At 48.9% G+C, this 15,787-nt stretch overlaps 1 protein-coding gene across 1 annotated transcript in view; it reads left to right on the top strand.

Annotated features, from left to right (window-relative positions):
- The window catches only part of ASTN1 (astrotactin 1), a 328,556-nt gene extending 313,582 nt beyond the window's left edge, over window positions 1–14,974 (top strand). The window contains exons 22-23 of the mRNA XM_045983425.1: window positions 7,022–7,205; window positions 11,152–14,974. Coding sequence (XP_045839381.1) covers window positions 7,022–7,205; window positions 11,152–11,389 — 422 coding nt within the window. The 3' untranslated portion in view covers window positions 11,390–14,974. The remainder of the gene's footprint in view (window positions 1–7,021; window positions 7,206–11,151) is intronic.
- The last annotated feature ends 813 nt before the right edge of the window (window positions 14,975–15,787 follow it).

Genomic DNA, 15,787 nt, shown 5'->3' with positions numbered 1-15,787 from the left:
CCTGCCTGGGAGCGACCACTCTTCTGTTTCTCTGTGGGGCTCCTTTAGGTTAATTCCAGCCCCCAGAGTGAATCAAGCTGTGCTTCTGCCCACTTGGGCTGCCTGACAACGGAGAGAGTCTAAAAGCCCAGCAGAGCAGCCGCAGCGCAGGCAAGTCAATTTCCCACTGAAAGAATGAAGGTAGCATCTCCACGTGCTTTTCCTCTTCCCCCAGGAGGGAGTCCTGGATGCCGACCGTGAAGATTAATGAGGGGGACTCCTTGAGGGAACCCTCACAAATTGATACAGCTCGAGCCGCTCTCCCAGAAAACCGTATGCTTTGCCTCCTTCAAACCCAGAGGGTGATAATAAATATAGCTCGCTTGGATCTGAATTTAACCTAGTAACAAGTGGGAATTAGCTTTTAAGTGACCCAGAGCAGGACCTCAGCTCCTGATTACCCAGCAGGAAGCCAGATATTCCTCACGTGAACACTCTTCCTAAACCAGATACTTTCTGGTGGTGAAGGATTTCACCACGTCATGGCAGAAAAGCCACTGAGCAAGTGAGGTTTTACCTGTGTTCTACTGATGGCGTCCTTCCCGGGGAAGAGCAGCCTAGTGTTGGCAATGAGACCGGCCTCGTCTCCGGGCCGGGGGTGACCTTGCAGGAGCTCTCTGCGGAGCTTCACGAAGGGAGGGCTAGCTCTCACCCTTCGCTCCCCCGCCGCTGTCCTTCTTTCCTGAGGCGGAACATAAATTCTTGTCCCTTCCTTCCTTTGCCACTTATGGAGCCCTGGGATTAGATACTACAGAATTTGTTTTCTGGAATGGTTTAATCCGATTTCATAAATGCAGCAAATCATACCACATATATTAAGCCCCGACTACATACATGGTTTAGGCATTAGGGGACAAAACGCCTGTCTCCTGGAGCTTCGATGTCAGCAAGGGTGACACCCTACAAAAAATAGTAAAACAGATATTTCAGATGGTTAATGTAATGGAGACTGACTAGCAGGGAAATGGGATAGGCAGTGCAGAAGGCAGAATTTGGGGGAAAGAGGGTGAAGGAGGAAGATACCAAGATACCCAGGGGAAGATCATTCCAGATAGAGGAGCAGCAGGACAGAGATGCCTGGTGTTTTTTGAAGATGAGAAAGGAGGCCCCCCGCGGTGGCGAGGGATGGGGAGGAGAGAAGGTGGCAGGGAGCTGCCAGGGACTGGGGGTGTGGTGAGGGGTGGATCCCATGGGGCCCCAGCGCAGGGTCTGGGACTCGGCCTGGGACTAGGCAGGGAAACCCTGAGTACTTCAAGCAGAAGAGGGACGTCATCACGCTTACTGTTTCACAGGCTCATTCACCTGCTGTGCTGAGAGTGGACTCCAAGGAGCAGGCCCAGGGGCAGCCAAGGCGATGGCAGGGACAGATGAGAGAGGATGCTTGTGAGAGGGGTGGTGAGAAATGTTCTGGCGCTAAATTATTTTGATGGCGGAACCAAAAGATTGGCAGATGGCTTGGAGCAGGAAAAAAAGAAGTCATGCCAAGGCAGGCTAAATAGAACTGCCTAGTTCAATGGCTTGTGACTGTCCCCCAGCAGAACCCAGCATCCTAGATGAAGACAGAGGAGAGGCCAAGGAGGGAGCAAGCTGGTTGAGGGCCCAGGCCATGGGCCCTATGGATTATGTCAGGGAGAGAAGGGTGTCGATGGAGAGTTGATGCCCAGAGGGAAGGGTGTTGCCAAAAGACCTGGGGGCTGAAGGACAGATTTGAGGGCAGGGAGAAGTACAGGAGGCTTGCAAGCAGGCTGTGTTCACCATGTGTGATATTGGGATTTACGGTCTCAAAGCTGCAGAAGGTCTCCAACATGATGATTGACTCTAGGTGGCTGGGGGCCTGGGGACAGGTCTAGTCTTAAGGAGTTCTTTCATGTGGACAGTGAAGCCACCCAAAATGGTGATGAGAAATGAAGTGGAGAATGAACCAGATGCCAGGTTTTTCATGGATGTGGCTAGTCAGTGAGCTGGTGGAAATAGGAAGAGGCAGGTGAGTTTTTAAGGTGGGACTTTTTTTGTATATATACATGGAGAACAGTAGATCGTTTGCGGGAGGTCTTAAGAGGCTGAGACACTGGGGCATGGGAAGATTCCTCTGTGTGGGAGAAAGCTTCAGGCAGGTTTCTGCCAACACACGGACATGGAGAAAAGGAAGAGTGTTTGCCAAGCTCAAGGGGAAGGGGAGAGCTGTTTGCCATATTGCTGGTCCTGGAGGAGGTAAGGGAAGTCTTGAGAGAATGAATTCGTACAGAGCCGTGGTTCCCTAAGTGTGACCTGGACGCAGCACCTTGGACCTGGTCAGAAAGGCAAATTCTCAGGTTCATCTGAGACCCACACCATCAGGAGCTCCGGAGGGAGCCAACAATCTATGTTTTCACGGGCCTTCCGGGTGGAGATCAAGTTTGATTCTCGAGGTTGAAAGTCACGGCTGTGAAGGCAGCACTGAGCAGCCCAGGGAGGGGTGGCAGGAGGAGGGCGGACAAGGGCTGGGGGTCGGGGAAAGGACCTTGTGGTGTGGACAGCACCAAGAATGACAAGGATCCTTGCCCTCAGGTTTTCATAGGGAATTCTGTGAAATTCAGTTCAGTGGGGACAGACCGAGTTCTCAGCACCCCTCCAGCCCCCCGCCCAGCAACTAATGAAAGTGATGACTTAGGACTGCAGCTCAGGGGATTTTTGTTATAGCATCAGGGGAGCCTTTAGGTGGTATGGACGCCTCCCAGGATTCTCATTTCATAGTGAATTTCACAGCCACTGCTGGGGAATAAAAGCTCACTTCTGCCCTGCGAGTCACTTCCTCTCACTCAACTAGGACTCTTTGCCCCCGTCTCTTGCACTCCTGTGTTTCAGAGTCTCTGTCATAGCATTGGGGAAGGCATGATCTCCTGGAGAACCAGTAACGATTAATCATCATCATAAATAATAATCATAAAATAACATCTTATATTGTCTGGCTCTTTTCTCAATTCATCTTACTCCAAATACTATAATGGCTTATTTGCTGTTTTCAAATATGCAGCCCAGAGGCTGGGAGCTCGCTGCTGGTCTTGCTTCCCCCTGGCATGCTCCTCCCCACACATCCCTGAGGCTCATTTCCTCCCTTCCTCTGGCTCTCAGCCCCAGGGTCATCTCTTCCCTAAGACTTGTCAAGGCCACCCTGTTTAAAATCTCAGGGCCCTACACAACACTCCTATGCCTCCCTCTCCTGCCTGACTTCCTCACAGACGATATTGTCCTGGTGATGTATGTTGCTTCCGGAAAAGCCCCCTCCCACTCGACTGTAAGTGCCTCGAGGGTGAGGAATTTTGTCAGTTTCTCCTTGACCTGGCATGTGTAACCCTCGGGAAAAATTGTATTGAGTGAATGAATAAGGTATGCTTTCTGGGTCCAGACGTTATGCTGCAGAAACGGTTTACATTTAAGATCACTTTTAGTCTCACCGTAATCTTAGAAGGTGTGTATCATTCACCATCATTGAACAGAAAAGGAAACTAAGACCCAGAGAGGTTAAATGACTTGTCCAAGGCCATACAGCTAGTTTGTGGCTTGCAAACAATGCCATGGTGCCAGTTCTTAACCACAGCTCTGGGCCTGAAGACTTCAGTCCCCACGGTTTATTCTGCTGTCTGAGAGGTCCTGGCTCCCTTCTAATAACGAATAACTCAGCTTCCCTTTTCCCTGATGAGGCCCTGTCTGCAGACTCCCTGCTGTCTCTCCACGTGCATTTTAAATTTGTTTAAGATTTTATTTATTTGACAGAGAGAAAGATCACAAGTAGGCAGAGAGGCAGGCAGACACCCGGGTTGGGGGGAGCAGGGGGAGGCAGGGAAGCAGACCCCCTGCTGAGCAGAGAGCCCAATGTGGGGCTGGATCCCAGGACCCTGGGATCACGACCCAAGCCGAAAGCAGAGGCCTTAACAAACCAAGCCACGCAGGCGCCCTCTCCACGTGCATTTTAACAGTTTGTGAGCACCTTGCATTTTAAAGACAGGGAAGACAGATCCTTATTTTGGGTAGCCCAAGACTTCTGTGAAGCTGAAAACTGGGTAAAATGATAACTCAAAATACCTTGTATTCTTTTCCATTCTCTGAGTTAGTGACTTCTTGAGATGCAGTGAAAGCTAATGAAATAATATCCCTAAATTTTCTCAGTGGAAATAGGAGGAACCAGAAATACTCATGCACTAGGAACCTAGCGTATATCCTTCTAAATATAGCATGCCATTTATGGATGTTGGCTTGTAAGCACACCGCAGAGTTAGATTATCTTGGTTTTAGGAGATTTATGGCGGTGCCTGGGCCTTTCCCACCTGGTCTCTGGCAGGCATGCTGCTGCTAGTGGGAAGTATCAGCCTCTTCTAGCTAGATGTCACCGTTGTGTTATGAGAACAGTAAATACGCTGGAAAACACCTCCTCAGCCATCTCTGTTCCTCGGTGGAGACAGTTCAAACCGGGGCCCGGGGTTTGGGATGCTATTTCTAATCACTAGAAATAAGAACATAAAGCCATCAACAAAAAGCCTGGGAGAAAAACCTAGACTTCCTATCTGGCCTGTGGTCTGATCGCCCACATTTTTCCTCCCCTGCTCTTTCATCTAGTCCATGGCCCCCTCCTCCCATTGAAATCAACATAGCTCGGGGAAGCTGGGTGTCTCAGTCGGTTAAGTGGTTGTCTTCAGCTCCGGTCATGATCCCGGAGTCCCAGAATCGAGCCCCGCATCTGGCTCCCTGCTCAGCAGGGAATCAGCTTCTCTCTTTGCCCTTCACCCTGCTCATACATGTTCTCTCTCTCTGTGTCTCAATAAATAAAATCCTTAAAAAGAGAGAGAGAGAAAGAAAGAAAGAAAGAAAGAAAGAAAGAAAGAAAACACAGCTCTTAGACTAGTCCTTCTGCTTCTGTCTGAACTCCAGGAACAAGGAGCCCCGTGCATTCTTACCAAGACTCCCTCTTACTTGGCATCTGTGGGCCAACTAGGAGAAGTCCTCTACGAGAAATAGTCACCCCAGATTTGCACTCCCCAAGACTCTGCCTCCTATATCTTCTTAAATTGGCCAAACACTACCATCCCCTGAGCATCAGTACAAAAGAGCGATGGAAGATAGACACAGATTTAAAACTTGACTTGAGCCCACACTAGCTATATGACCTTGGGTAGGTGACCTGGCTTCTCTCTCTGAATGTCCAGATGTGGAGGAGAGGGACACTCATATCCATCTTGCAGTGTTGGTAGAAGATAGGAGTTCGTATATGTGAAACTCTTGGCAATTGGTAGGCCATTAATAAGTAACGGGGGATATCATAGACCTTTACGTTCTAAGGCACCGTCCACTTGATCCTATTTTAATAACCTGAGAATTTAAAAATCCTGAAAATCTGAATGGATTTCTGGACCGAAGTTATTTATAATGCAATTAAGGTGCTGGCTATGAGAGTTTGGTTGCTAAAGGATTGGTATAGCCTGGGGTGGAGAGATATCACTGGAAACATCATGAATTACATTAATTTAACTCACACTTTTTTAAATCTACTCTGTTGTTTGGCCCTGTGCTAGCCACTCAGGACATGGAAGTAAGATCTGGCACCTGTCCTCGTAGGCAGTGGGCAAGATAGAAAAATAAGGAAATCATTGCAGTGTCTGGACAGAGTAGGTAGGGGTAGAAATTTTCTTCCTTCCAACCCAGGAAACCCCTACAATGATGACTATGTCATTACCAACAGCCCCAAATTCACTTGGAATTGTGAAATGGAATCAGGTTGCTATGCCTTTTGGCTGACAGGGGGTCGAGTGGGCAAAGTGCTGGCTTGGAAACCCATAGACTTAGTTTCTTCATTCCCAGATTTAACACTGGGTCGGAGACAGGGTTCTGCTCTCCAGATCTCAGTTCCCAGCTGTTGAGAAGGGAATGTGAACAAATCTCCTTTCTGACAGGTTTAATACAAAAACATTTAATGATAAAGGACTTCAAGCTCCGTAGGAAAAAATGCCAAGGCTATACAAATTCATTGCCACTTTGCCACATCACCAGGTTCGCATGAACAATGCATGCCTTGGAGGAGAAAGCTAAGAGTTATAAATTAAACTGAAAGATTACTCATTTGGAGTTGCAGGATGTACCAGGTTCTGCCTCTGTGTCACACACAGCTGCGAGCTTGTCTTTGTATCCGGTCTGGGCAGCCCTAGCAAAGGCTCTGCCAGCCTGCAGTCATGGGGGCCACTCCTGGTTCTTCACGTGGCTCGAGCTTCACCTGACAGTGCTTCCCTCCATCCCTGAGTCAGATTTCTGTCCCCCTGGGCTTCCCTGTGCTTTTGCAGGACCCACTTGGTACCCCAGCATGTATAACCTGGAAGTGCAGGGGAGCTAATGCCTCATGGGGGCGAATGTGAGAAGTCCCCACAGAGCCATCGGAGATGGGAGCTGACGGTAGAGTCTTCCATTCTCCCTCTGGACGGACCAGCGGGGATCCAGAAGCTTCCTCTCCTAAAAAGCGCACCACCTGCTTCTTAGTACGCCGCCTACATTCCCTCAGACTCCTCTCTTGCCTCATTTCCTTTTGTCCTCCCTCCAGCTTCCCCGGGACTGCACTTGCCAATAAAGGATTCATCTGAGTTTTGTTGTTGTTGTTGTTGGTTTTTTTTGTTTTTGTTTTTGTTTTTTTTTTTTTTTTGCTGCAGACACTGTATTTTTAGGAAACATGGGTAAAGACAAAGAATATTATAACTGAAGTTGACCTGAGATATTCTAGTTGAAGGTTTTCTAGAAAAGAGAGCAACAATCGATGGGACTGAGATAAAAGTGAATTAATTACTCAAATCATGGTGTCCGGGCTCCAGGTTCATTATTCTTTAAGCCACACATCACACACACCCACACGTATATGTGGAAATGCAGGTAGACACATGTCTCCATACACATGCACCCATGTATGTTGTGTGGCTACATACGTGTATTTAAAATGTTCTTTATTTGCCTTTTCTGCCCTCTTCAGAAATAGCAGATAAGATCTACAACCTCTTCAATGGCTACACCAGTGGGAAGGAGCAGCAGACGGCCTATAACACCCTCCTGGACCTGGGCTCCCCCACCCTACATCGAGTCCTCTACCACTATAACCAGCACTATGAGAGTTTTGGAGAATTCACCTGGCGGTGTGAGGACGAATTAGGCCCCAGGTAACCAAGAAACTCCAATGCCGCTTACAACCACCTCAGCTCTTTGAAATTCTGTACCTGTCCTCCTGCACCCATGGATTCACAAAGATTTCCTGGGTGACCTTAGGAGCTCGGAAAAATAAGTCCGGTGCTTTTATACAGCTCAGTTCATAGCGATTAGTTTTGGGTAAGCTGTATTTAAGTAGGGAAGTCATGAATACATTTCCTGAACTCTGAAAAAATCTTTGCCCTTGACCCATTTCAGCCACGTCTTTATCATGCTGACATAACATTCCAAATGCTAAAAACGGTAGAAGCTGGAAGACTTCTCGCTTTGTGAAAGAAAATTAGGAATTTTATTGAAGAAGTTATACGGAAGTATTTATTACATATGAGCTTTGCTTATACAATATGCATTTTACAGATGTATTTTCAGCTAAATTGCACATCCCTTGGAAAGACAACACGGAGGTAGCCAAGACCCACCTTGACATCTTTGTTGGCCAAAGTTAGGACAGTACAGCGTTTGCCAGCATCCCCTGGCCCTGAGGCTGTGACTTTTCAATACTCAATACCCACTGCTTTTAGATTCTACAACACAGCATTCTTAGAAAGAGAGAAATTGGAAGAATGTGTACAGATAACCACCTTCGTTTTGTTCCATTCATCATGGCTACATACTCCTGCTCTGAGAAAAACAGATTTTGGTGGAAATACTGGAATTATCAGATAGATTCAGTGAAAGAGGCTTGCATAGAATGTTGGTACCTATATGTCCTTGAACTATTTAGAGGTTCATAAAGGGAAAAAAAGGGGGTAGCTCATGGACTCTTCTTAGGGGAAAAAAAAAAAGGAAAGCAAATGAAGACAATCAATGTGATGGAATGGAATTCTCTGGCACTTAAAGAATTCTTGCATTCCTGCCAAGATGCTGCATGAAAACGTCACCCAAATGTTGTCCCATCTATCTGACCGCTGATCGAACTGGAGGGAGACCAAGTGTCAGTGTGCTTCTCGTGACCTGAAGTTATAAACTCTCCAAAAGACCACTGTTCAGGACATTCCCTCCTATTCTCTTACTTTTAAAAAGAAGGAGGAAGTTCAGAATTATCTTCTGAAACACAGTGATTTCCTGTGTAGATTTAGGAAGAATCTTTCTGCATTCCATGGATTATTTCCTGCAGCTATTATAAAAGTTGAGAGTCCTCGGGAAAACAGATGCCATGGCTGTGGACCAGAACACAGAGGGAGATATGTAAGGGACTTCTCATTGGCTTTGTCTCAGTTTCAGAAGAAATCAAACCCCGAGTTAGAGAGTAGATACGGATTAAGACATGTCCTCTCTGCTCCCTACCTTATTACTCCTGCCCTCATAATCACTTGTGCTTACTGTTATCCCCTCTCTCTGCTTCTCTCCCAAGCTGCCTTCCCCCTCCCACCTCACTCTGTTTCTTCCCTCCTCTCTGCTCCCCCCCACTTCCTCCCTCCTTCTGACATTTATTGACTATATATATACAGTTCTTGGTTAGGGAACATAAATGTCACAATTTGAATAGCACTAACATTGCATATATCATTTGATTTCCAAGGGCATTAGGATTGCTTTTAAAATTTCTCTCTTGTAACTCAAGAGGCGGAAGGAAAATTGGTTAATAAAGCAAGTGAGCAGGGGAAGAAGTGTGGCTCTCCCTGTAAAGTAAGGCGGGCTGCTGACTTGGCATTCTCTTCCCAGACTCTCCTCCCTGGAGACCCTTTCATGTGTGGCGCTGGTTTTTCAAGGCTCTGTATTAGAAGACAGTGTGTAATTTCATTAGCTTCTGGAAATCAAGTTTTACTCTCCAGTGTCATGGGGAGAACCACCGAAAAGGAAAAGCCTTCTGCCTTGAGATGTATCTATCATCTTTGGAGTTGGTCGTGAGTGTGAACAGAAGAGGGTCTGTGGACCACACACTCCCTGTGAGCAGGTGGAAACGATCCCCTCAGTTCAGTTAAATCCCTTCCCTTAACTTTCACAGAGGCCTCCAGATCGACTTGTGGGTTGAACTACTTTGACGACAGCATTGGTTGCATTGCTGCTAAGAAAGAAGAAATCCACAGGCTCTGAGATGATCAAGGGCAGACCCAAATAAATTGATTTTTTTTTAATTGAGCTAAGAAAGTAGCCACAAGATCTCCATGGGCTAATCAAATCCTTTCTTTTCCCATGTCCTTGTCCTGAGGACGATGTTCATGCTGCCTTCATTCTCCCTTCACTCCCTCTCCCGCCACCTTCCAAGAATTTGTCAACAACTAATGACATGTAGTGGGATAAATTAAGAGGAAGGGCCACCAAAGTCCCACTGATGACGACTTTTGGAAGCCTGCTTGGCCCAACCGCAGAGGCCAATAGACGGAGGAGAGGCCATCTGCAGGAGATGCTACGTCGGTGGCAGGCGGATCCACGGCTGAAGCAGGAGAAAATACGACTGCCCTCCGATGAACTCGCGTTCTCTCCGCCCCCGGAAGCCGCTGCTGGATCTCCCCACCTTCCCTCCAGCTTCCTCTCTGCCCCTCTCTGCACGTCCTCCCAGGAATGTGGTGGTCACGGCCAGACAGAAGGGGAGGAATGAAACGAATGTGCTTATTGTTCTTTGAAAGGTCATTCTCAATGGAGTGCAGAAACTTCCATTTTCTGGAAAGAATTGGTGACCGAATTAGAAAAGCATTGGTTGTTCCCGTGAGAAGTTAGCCGAGCAGCTGGTAAATCCTGTAAGGGTTGCTGATCATTGAGCTTTTCAGAAAGGCATTTTACGGAAAGGAGCTCATTCAAAGAAGAGAAACTTTGTGGGTCTCTGGTCACTTCGGGGTTTGAAGAACAGGAGGAACAGCACTGAGTGAGGGAACGCTGCTCTGTCGCTCGGAGCCAGTGAGGTCTGACAGCTGGCTGACAGTAGCCCCTGTGTCCCTCACTGGCAGGGGCACGGGGGAAGAAGGCTGTGCACCAGCAAGACGATAGTGGTGACAGCCTCCTTCCCCAGGTTGCACGCAGAGGCCACCAGGCTCTCGCACTGGCCGGGAGGGATCACTGCGCTCCAGGGTGTGCGAACTTGGAGCAACCTCGGTCTCCTCCACTCCTTTTCCTCCCTGGTGATCTGTGACAGCCCTCCTCTTCCCCTCTCTGGACTGGGTTTCCGTGGCGGTGGCCTCCCGGCTTTCCAAGGGAGAAGGCGGAGTGGAGCGGGAGCACACCTGCACACTAATTAGGTCACGTGTGCCTCCGAGAGTCTGCATTTCCCCCGGGGGGGCCCTGTGTCAGTGTGCACCAAGGGCACTGTTGTCTTCACCCGTATTTCGCTGTCACGCCCTCCATCCGGGCATAATTAGTTACATTTGATACCCTCCAAAGTTCAGTATATCAGCTGTTTCTGCTTAGTTCTAAAATAGCCTTGAAAAGGGAAATGTTCACTCAAACACATTATTTGTCATTTAGTGATGGTAAATTGCTGGCTGTAAAGAAAATGGATTTGATTTGTCTTTCAAAACTGCCAACTCTCTGATTTTAAAAGGGCATAAATTCCCACTAAAATAGTAGTTCTTTTCCTTTATTTTTCCTTATGGCATTTTATTTCTCTCTTTTGTTTTGCTGCCTGCCCATTTTACACAGCCAGACTGTTCTTTCATCCATCTACCCACCCACGCATGCATGCATCCATGCATCCATCCATCCATCCATGCATCCATCCATCCATCCTTCCATCCACCCACCCACCCATGCATACATGCATGCATGCATCCATCCATCCATCCATTTGCTAGACAGATCTTTATGGAAGACCCTCCCTGTTCTGAGTGCCCATGATAGAACAGGAAGCAGGACACACTAGACTCTGCCTTCTGGGGGTTTTAAGTCTCACTCTAACAGTGCCTATTTGCCCTTCCCCACCTTCTCTTCTTTCTAATCTAAGTATCCTCCATGCTCCATCCGTAGGAAAGCTGGCCTCATCCTTTCCCAGCTGGGGGATCTCAGCAGTTGGTGCAATGGCCTCCTTCAGGAACCCAAGATAAGCCTGCGACGTGGCTCCCTTAAGTACCTGGGCTGCCGCTACAGCGAGATCAAGCCCTATGGACTTGACTGGTCAGAGCTCAGCCGAGACCTCAGGAAGACATGCGAGGAGCAGACCCTGAGTGTCCCTTACAACGACTATGGGGACAGCAAAGACATCTAGCACCATGATGCCAGCTGGTGGCTGTCAAAAGGAAGCAGGAAGAGAGGAGAGGAACATCTGGGTTGGTCTGTGGATTTTTAATATTTTTTAATGGAACATTAAAACCTCTAAACCAGGGAGAGGCAATATCTAAACCAGGGAGAAACTGGTCCTTGCTCCCTGTAGAACTTCTTTGGTATGATGTTCTCCATCTGCATGACCAGTAGACCTGCGAACCAGCAGCCTCATGCAGTGCCACTCCTCTTCCGGGGATTACTTTGGGGCTTGTTTTGTAGTTAATTTGTTTCATTTACTTTTTTTTTCCCCAAGAGGTTCATCACAATTCTCAAGCACTCTGCCATGCTCCCTATGAAAGGTCTACCGGGTTAAGGCACCCTGGGCTCGCTGAGTCCCTGAGTTCATTATAGCTGGGGACAGAAACGAGGCCAGAAAATCACCCGACTGGCCCCAGGCCCCAGCCATAAGCATTTATCAAGAAGCTTTTCACTCTGGGAGCCTAAGCTCAGCTCACAGAGAAAGACAACAATGGGAAAATCGGAAGGATGGCCTCTGTGGAGGCCACGTGGTTCCCCCCAGGCCTTCTTGTTGCTCGAGTCACACCTCATAGGTGAACTGAGCCTCCAATACGGGTCCCAGCAGGCCTTCGAGATTTTTAGGTCCTCACCCATTTTAAGACAGGGTTGACATGAAATATCCTGCTGGCAGATCTCTGCCTCTCCTCCAAACAGTATGAGATCTTTAAGAAGCAGCAAAACGCTACCTGTCAAATGTACCTTCAAAACAGTCTACCCGGGAGACTAGTTAGCGACCCATTCTAGAGAAGAAGTAGGGCTGATTGTCTAACAGCTCCTGTGCCTCCAGGATGAACTTCTCCAGACCACCAGTGTGCATCACACGCCTGCATTCTCTCAGCGCCCACGTCTCTCACCCCGGACAACGCCTGCTCTGGGCCAGGAGGGGCTGACACCCCCACACCAGTGTTTCCGTGACCGAAAGTGATTACTGATCACAAAAAACCCAATGTCTGTTTCTCCCTTCCTCAGTTTGCTTAATTATTTTGCTAGTTTTGCAGGTCCTCTCTCGGGATGGCCATCCATGGGAGAATGCCGCTCTTTCCTCCTACCTAGCTGCCAGGCCAGCAGAGGTTCTGTAGGTGAGCCCCCAGACGGCGAGTAGGGGTCCAGCCCTCGCTTCCACCCCACGACCCTAGTGTTGCTGCCACGGCCGTAAGTGGTGGCCCAGCCTTCCTGCAAGAGCTTTGAGGGCCACCTGGTCCACCAGTGACCTTAGCTGTCCGCACACACCTCAGAGGCCTGAACACACACCTTCAGCCACCCTGCCTTTGACCAGGGCTCCTCATTTGGAAACACAAGAGAAAGGTCAGGAAACAGACATGGATCTACATTGAACTATATGGATTTTTTTCCGAATAGAAATGACAGATCACATTCTGAAGGGCTCGCTGTGGACCAGATGCTGCTCTGAGGACCTCACATGTCACTGAATCCTCAGGACATGCCCCCCACTTCCCCTCCCAACCCCATCACCAAGGAAGGGCTCTTCTCGTCTCCACTGCAGTGACGGGGAGGTGGAGGCAAAGAGTGGTCAGACAACCTGCCCCAGGTGTCTCCTTGAGCACTGCCTGGGCCACTGTATGCATGCAGGCTGTTCCCTCTGCCACCCTCAGCCCTGGGCCAGTTTGCCTGTGGCACGCAGCTGTCCCATCCATCGGCTCCACACGGACCTGCCCAGACAGCTCTCCCTGTGTCCCGCCGCCCGGGGCAGATGTGCCCACAGTGTGCCCTTAACCTTGCAGCTGGGAGCACCCTTTGGGCTCACCAGGTCTGCGGTGGGAGCCGTCCCCTGGGGCCCGGGAGGGAGCCTGAGGGGAGACTGCCGGCTGCCTTGCTCCCCACCCCACAACTTTCCATAAAAAGCTGGAAAGATTTGTCTGCCATTCTGGAAGGTACCTACCTCAGAAATGCCTCCGCTTTCTGAGGGAAGGCTAGCAGAAACCTCGGCCATCCCACCCGTGGTCAGGGCAGGGCCTCCGGTAAAATGTCTAAAAGGGACATCCTGACCATCCCCAGAGAGGACGGTGCCACAGGCCGCTGGAGCCCAGCCAGCAGACAAGGCCGAGGGAAGAGCTGTCCTTGCTGTCGCCACTGTCCCGCCCCCCGTATTCAGGCCTGCCCACAAAACGGGCTCGATGCGGCATGGTGGCAGTCCCGGGCTGTGCTGCTGTCCTGCTCGTGGTGGAGGAGACCGGAGCCAATGGGCTGCCGAGAGAGGACGGGGAGTGTCACCCTTCTCCGTCCCCTCCTTCTGTTTTATTAATATAAAGGAGGCGCATTCTCTCCCCCAAGGCCCTCCAGCTTTTCATCTGCTTTTCCGTTTTCTTCTCCAGTCCCACGCTTCCTCCTGCATCCCTTCCTTCTCCATGAGCCTCTTCCTCCCGCTGTGCCCCCTGGTGTCCTCCTCGCGGCACATGTGCTTGCACACACTACACACTACACACACACACTGCATATACATTACACACACCTGCATTATACACAACACACACACAGTGTACACATGCACGGCCCACACACATTCTATGCACACTGCACGCAACACACATTACACACACAGCACACATACCTTATACACACACACACTAAATACACATACAACCCACACCATTCACCTACATTACGTAACACACATACCTCATACACACATTACATGCACTATATAAACACACGCTACACACACGACACACACATTGTGCACATGCATTGCTCTCACACATATACACATACATTATACACACGGCACACCCACATTATACACCTACACGACACACACTGTACTCACTATCCATGCGTACACTGTCCACACTTCACGCACACTATCACACTGTACGTACACACATGACACATACACGCACTATCCACATATATTACACACACTCTCCACACAGCCTCTGTGACTGGGTCCCCTGTACTCTCAGGTGAAAGGTAAGGCCCACATGGATGGAGCAGGAGACAGTCTTTTAAGTTCCCCCGAGGATTAACTACAGGATTTTGCCCAGGGAAGACACCGTCGATCCCACCCTGATGACATTTCCCAAAGCTTGTCTGGAGGGACCCCTCCCGACTAGAAAGTGTGACAGTACTTTCTAGTGGACCAGTATTCAACCTCAAACTTCCAAGCTGCCAAACAGGTCTTAGGGAGTCACTTATGCTCACCACACATCCCCGGCTCTGGGCTCCCCACGAGACCATGGTGTTTCCTCTTGAATGTATGTGACCCCTGGAATAGCATTAGACCTTTAACTGAGTGTGTGACCATTTTCCACAGAGTCTGGTCCGTTTGTGATTTTCAGTTAAGCACACTTCTTGATATTCAAATGTTCTATTAAAAAACTGAGTGTGAAAACCCCCCCACTTTACTACTGTAGGAGGAAGAACAGATAAAATGTGACCAACTTCAGGTGTAACAGTATTGTTTCGAAGAGAATTACCGTACGATTATAAAAACATGGAATAATCAACTAAATAATAAACAAAGCTGTTAGCAAGTGCCAGGTGTGTGGATGTTACCTTATGTCTTGAGAATCAGAGTGATCTGTTTGGACCCACTGGGACACTATCCCTGTTTTAAATGCTCCACCTCTGGGAAATCCGGGTGGCTCAGTCATTCAGCGTCTGCCTTCGGCTTGGGTCATGATCCCAGGGTCCTGGGATTGAGCCCCGCATCCGTCTCCCTGCTCAGTGGGGAGCCTGCTTCTGCCTCTGCCTGCCACTCCCCGTGCTACTGCTCTCTCTGTCTGACCAACAAATAAATAATCTTAAAAAATTAAAATTTTCCACCTCAGATGCCAAATAGACAGGCCTTATAGCCTGTCATCCCTTTTTTCCATTATGTAGTAGTATTCTCATATTCTCTATCACCGTCAGATAAGTAGCCCGTGAAATCTACTTATTGTGTATCTGCTGTATGGTGCATGCAAGGTACGGCACCGAGGGTATGCTGGTGAGGAAGACAAGTTTATTCTTCGTCACAGAGCCTGGCGTTTATGGGGAAAGGGAGACACTGAACCTGTCATTACCAGGGTGAAGAGAACCGTGGCAGAGAAGTGCAGGATGATGGAAGGCACCAAAATTTCTCCTGGGGCGTCTAGGGCAAATGTTGCAAAAGGCCCTCCCGGACACTTTCCTGTCTTATACTCTATGGAGCCATTTGGGATAGGCTGGCTCTTATGAAACGCTGCCTGCTGGGCAGCTCGAGCACTCAATCACCGTTTTTCTCTCTACCATGTAACTTTAAATAGCTGTCCTCTCGACTGCCCCCAAAACACGTGATTCCCTTTGTCCTCAGAAACCAGATATGAGAGCCTGCACACTCAGTAGG

This window comes from Meles meles, chromosome 17 (assembly GCF_922984935.1).
Source record: "Meles meles chromosome 17, mMelMel3.1 paternal haplotype, whole genome shotgun sequence".
Classification (NCBI taxonomy): domain Eukaryota; kingdom Metazoa; phylum Chordata; class Mammalia; order Carnivora; family Mustelidae; genus Meles; species Meles meles.
This window is presented reverse-complemented; position numbering and strand designations above follow the sequence as displayed.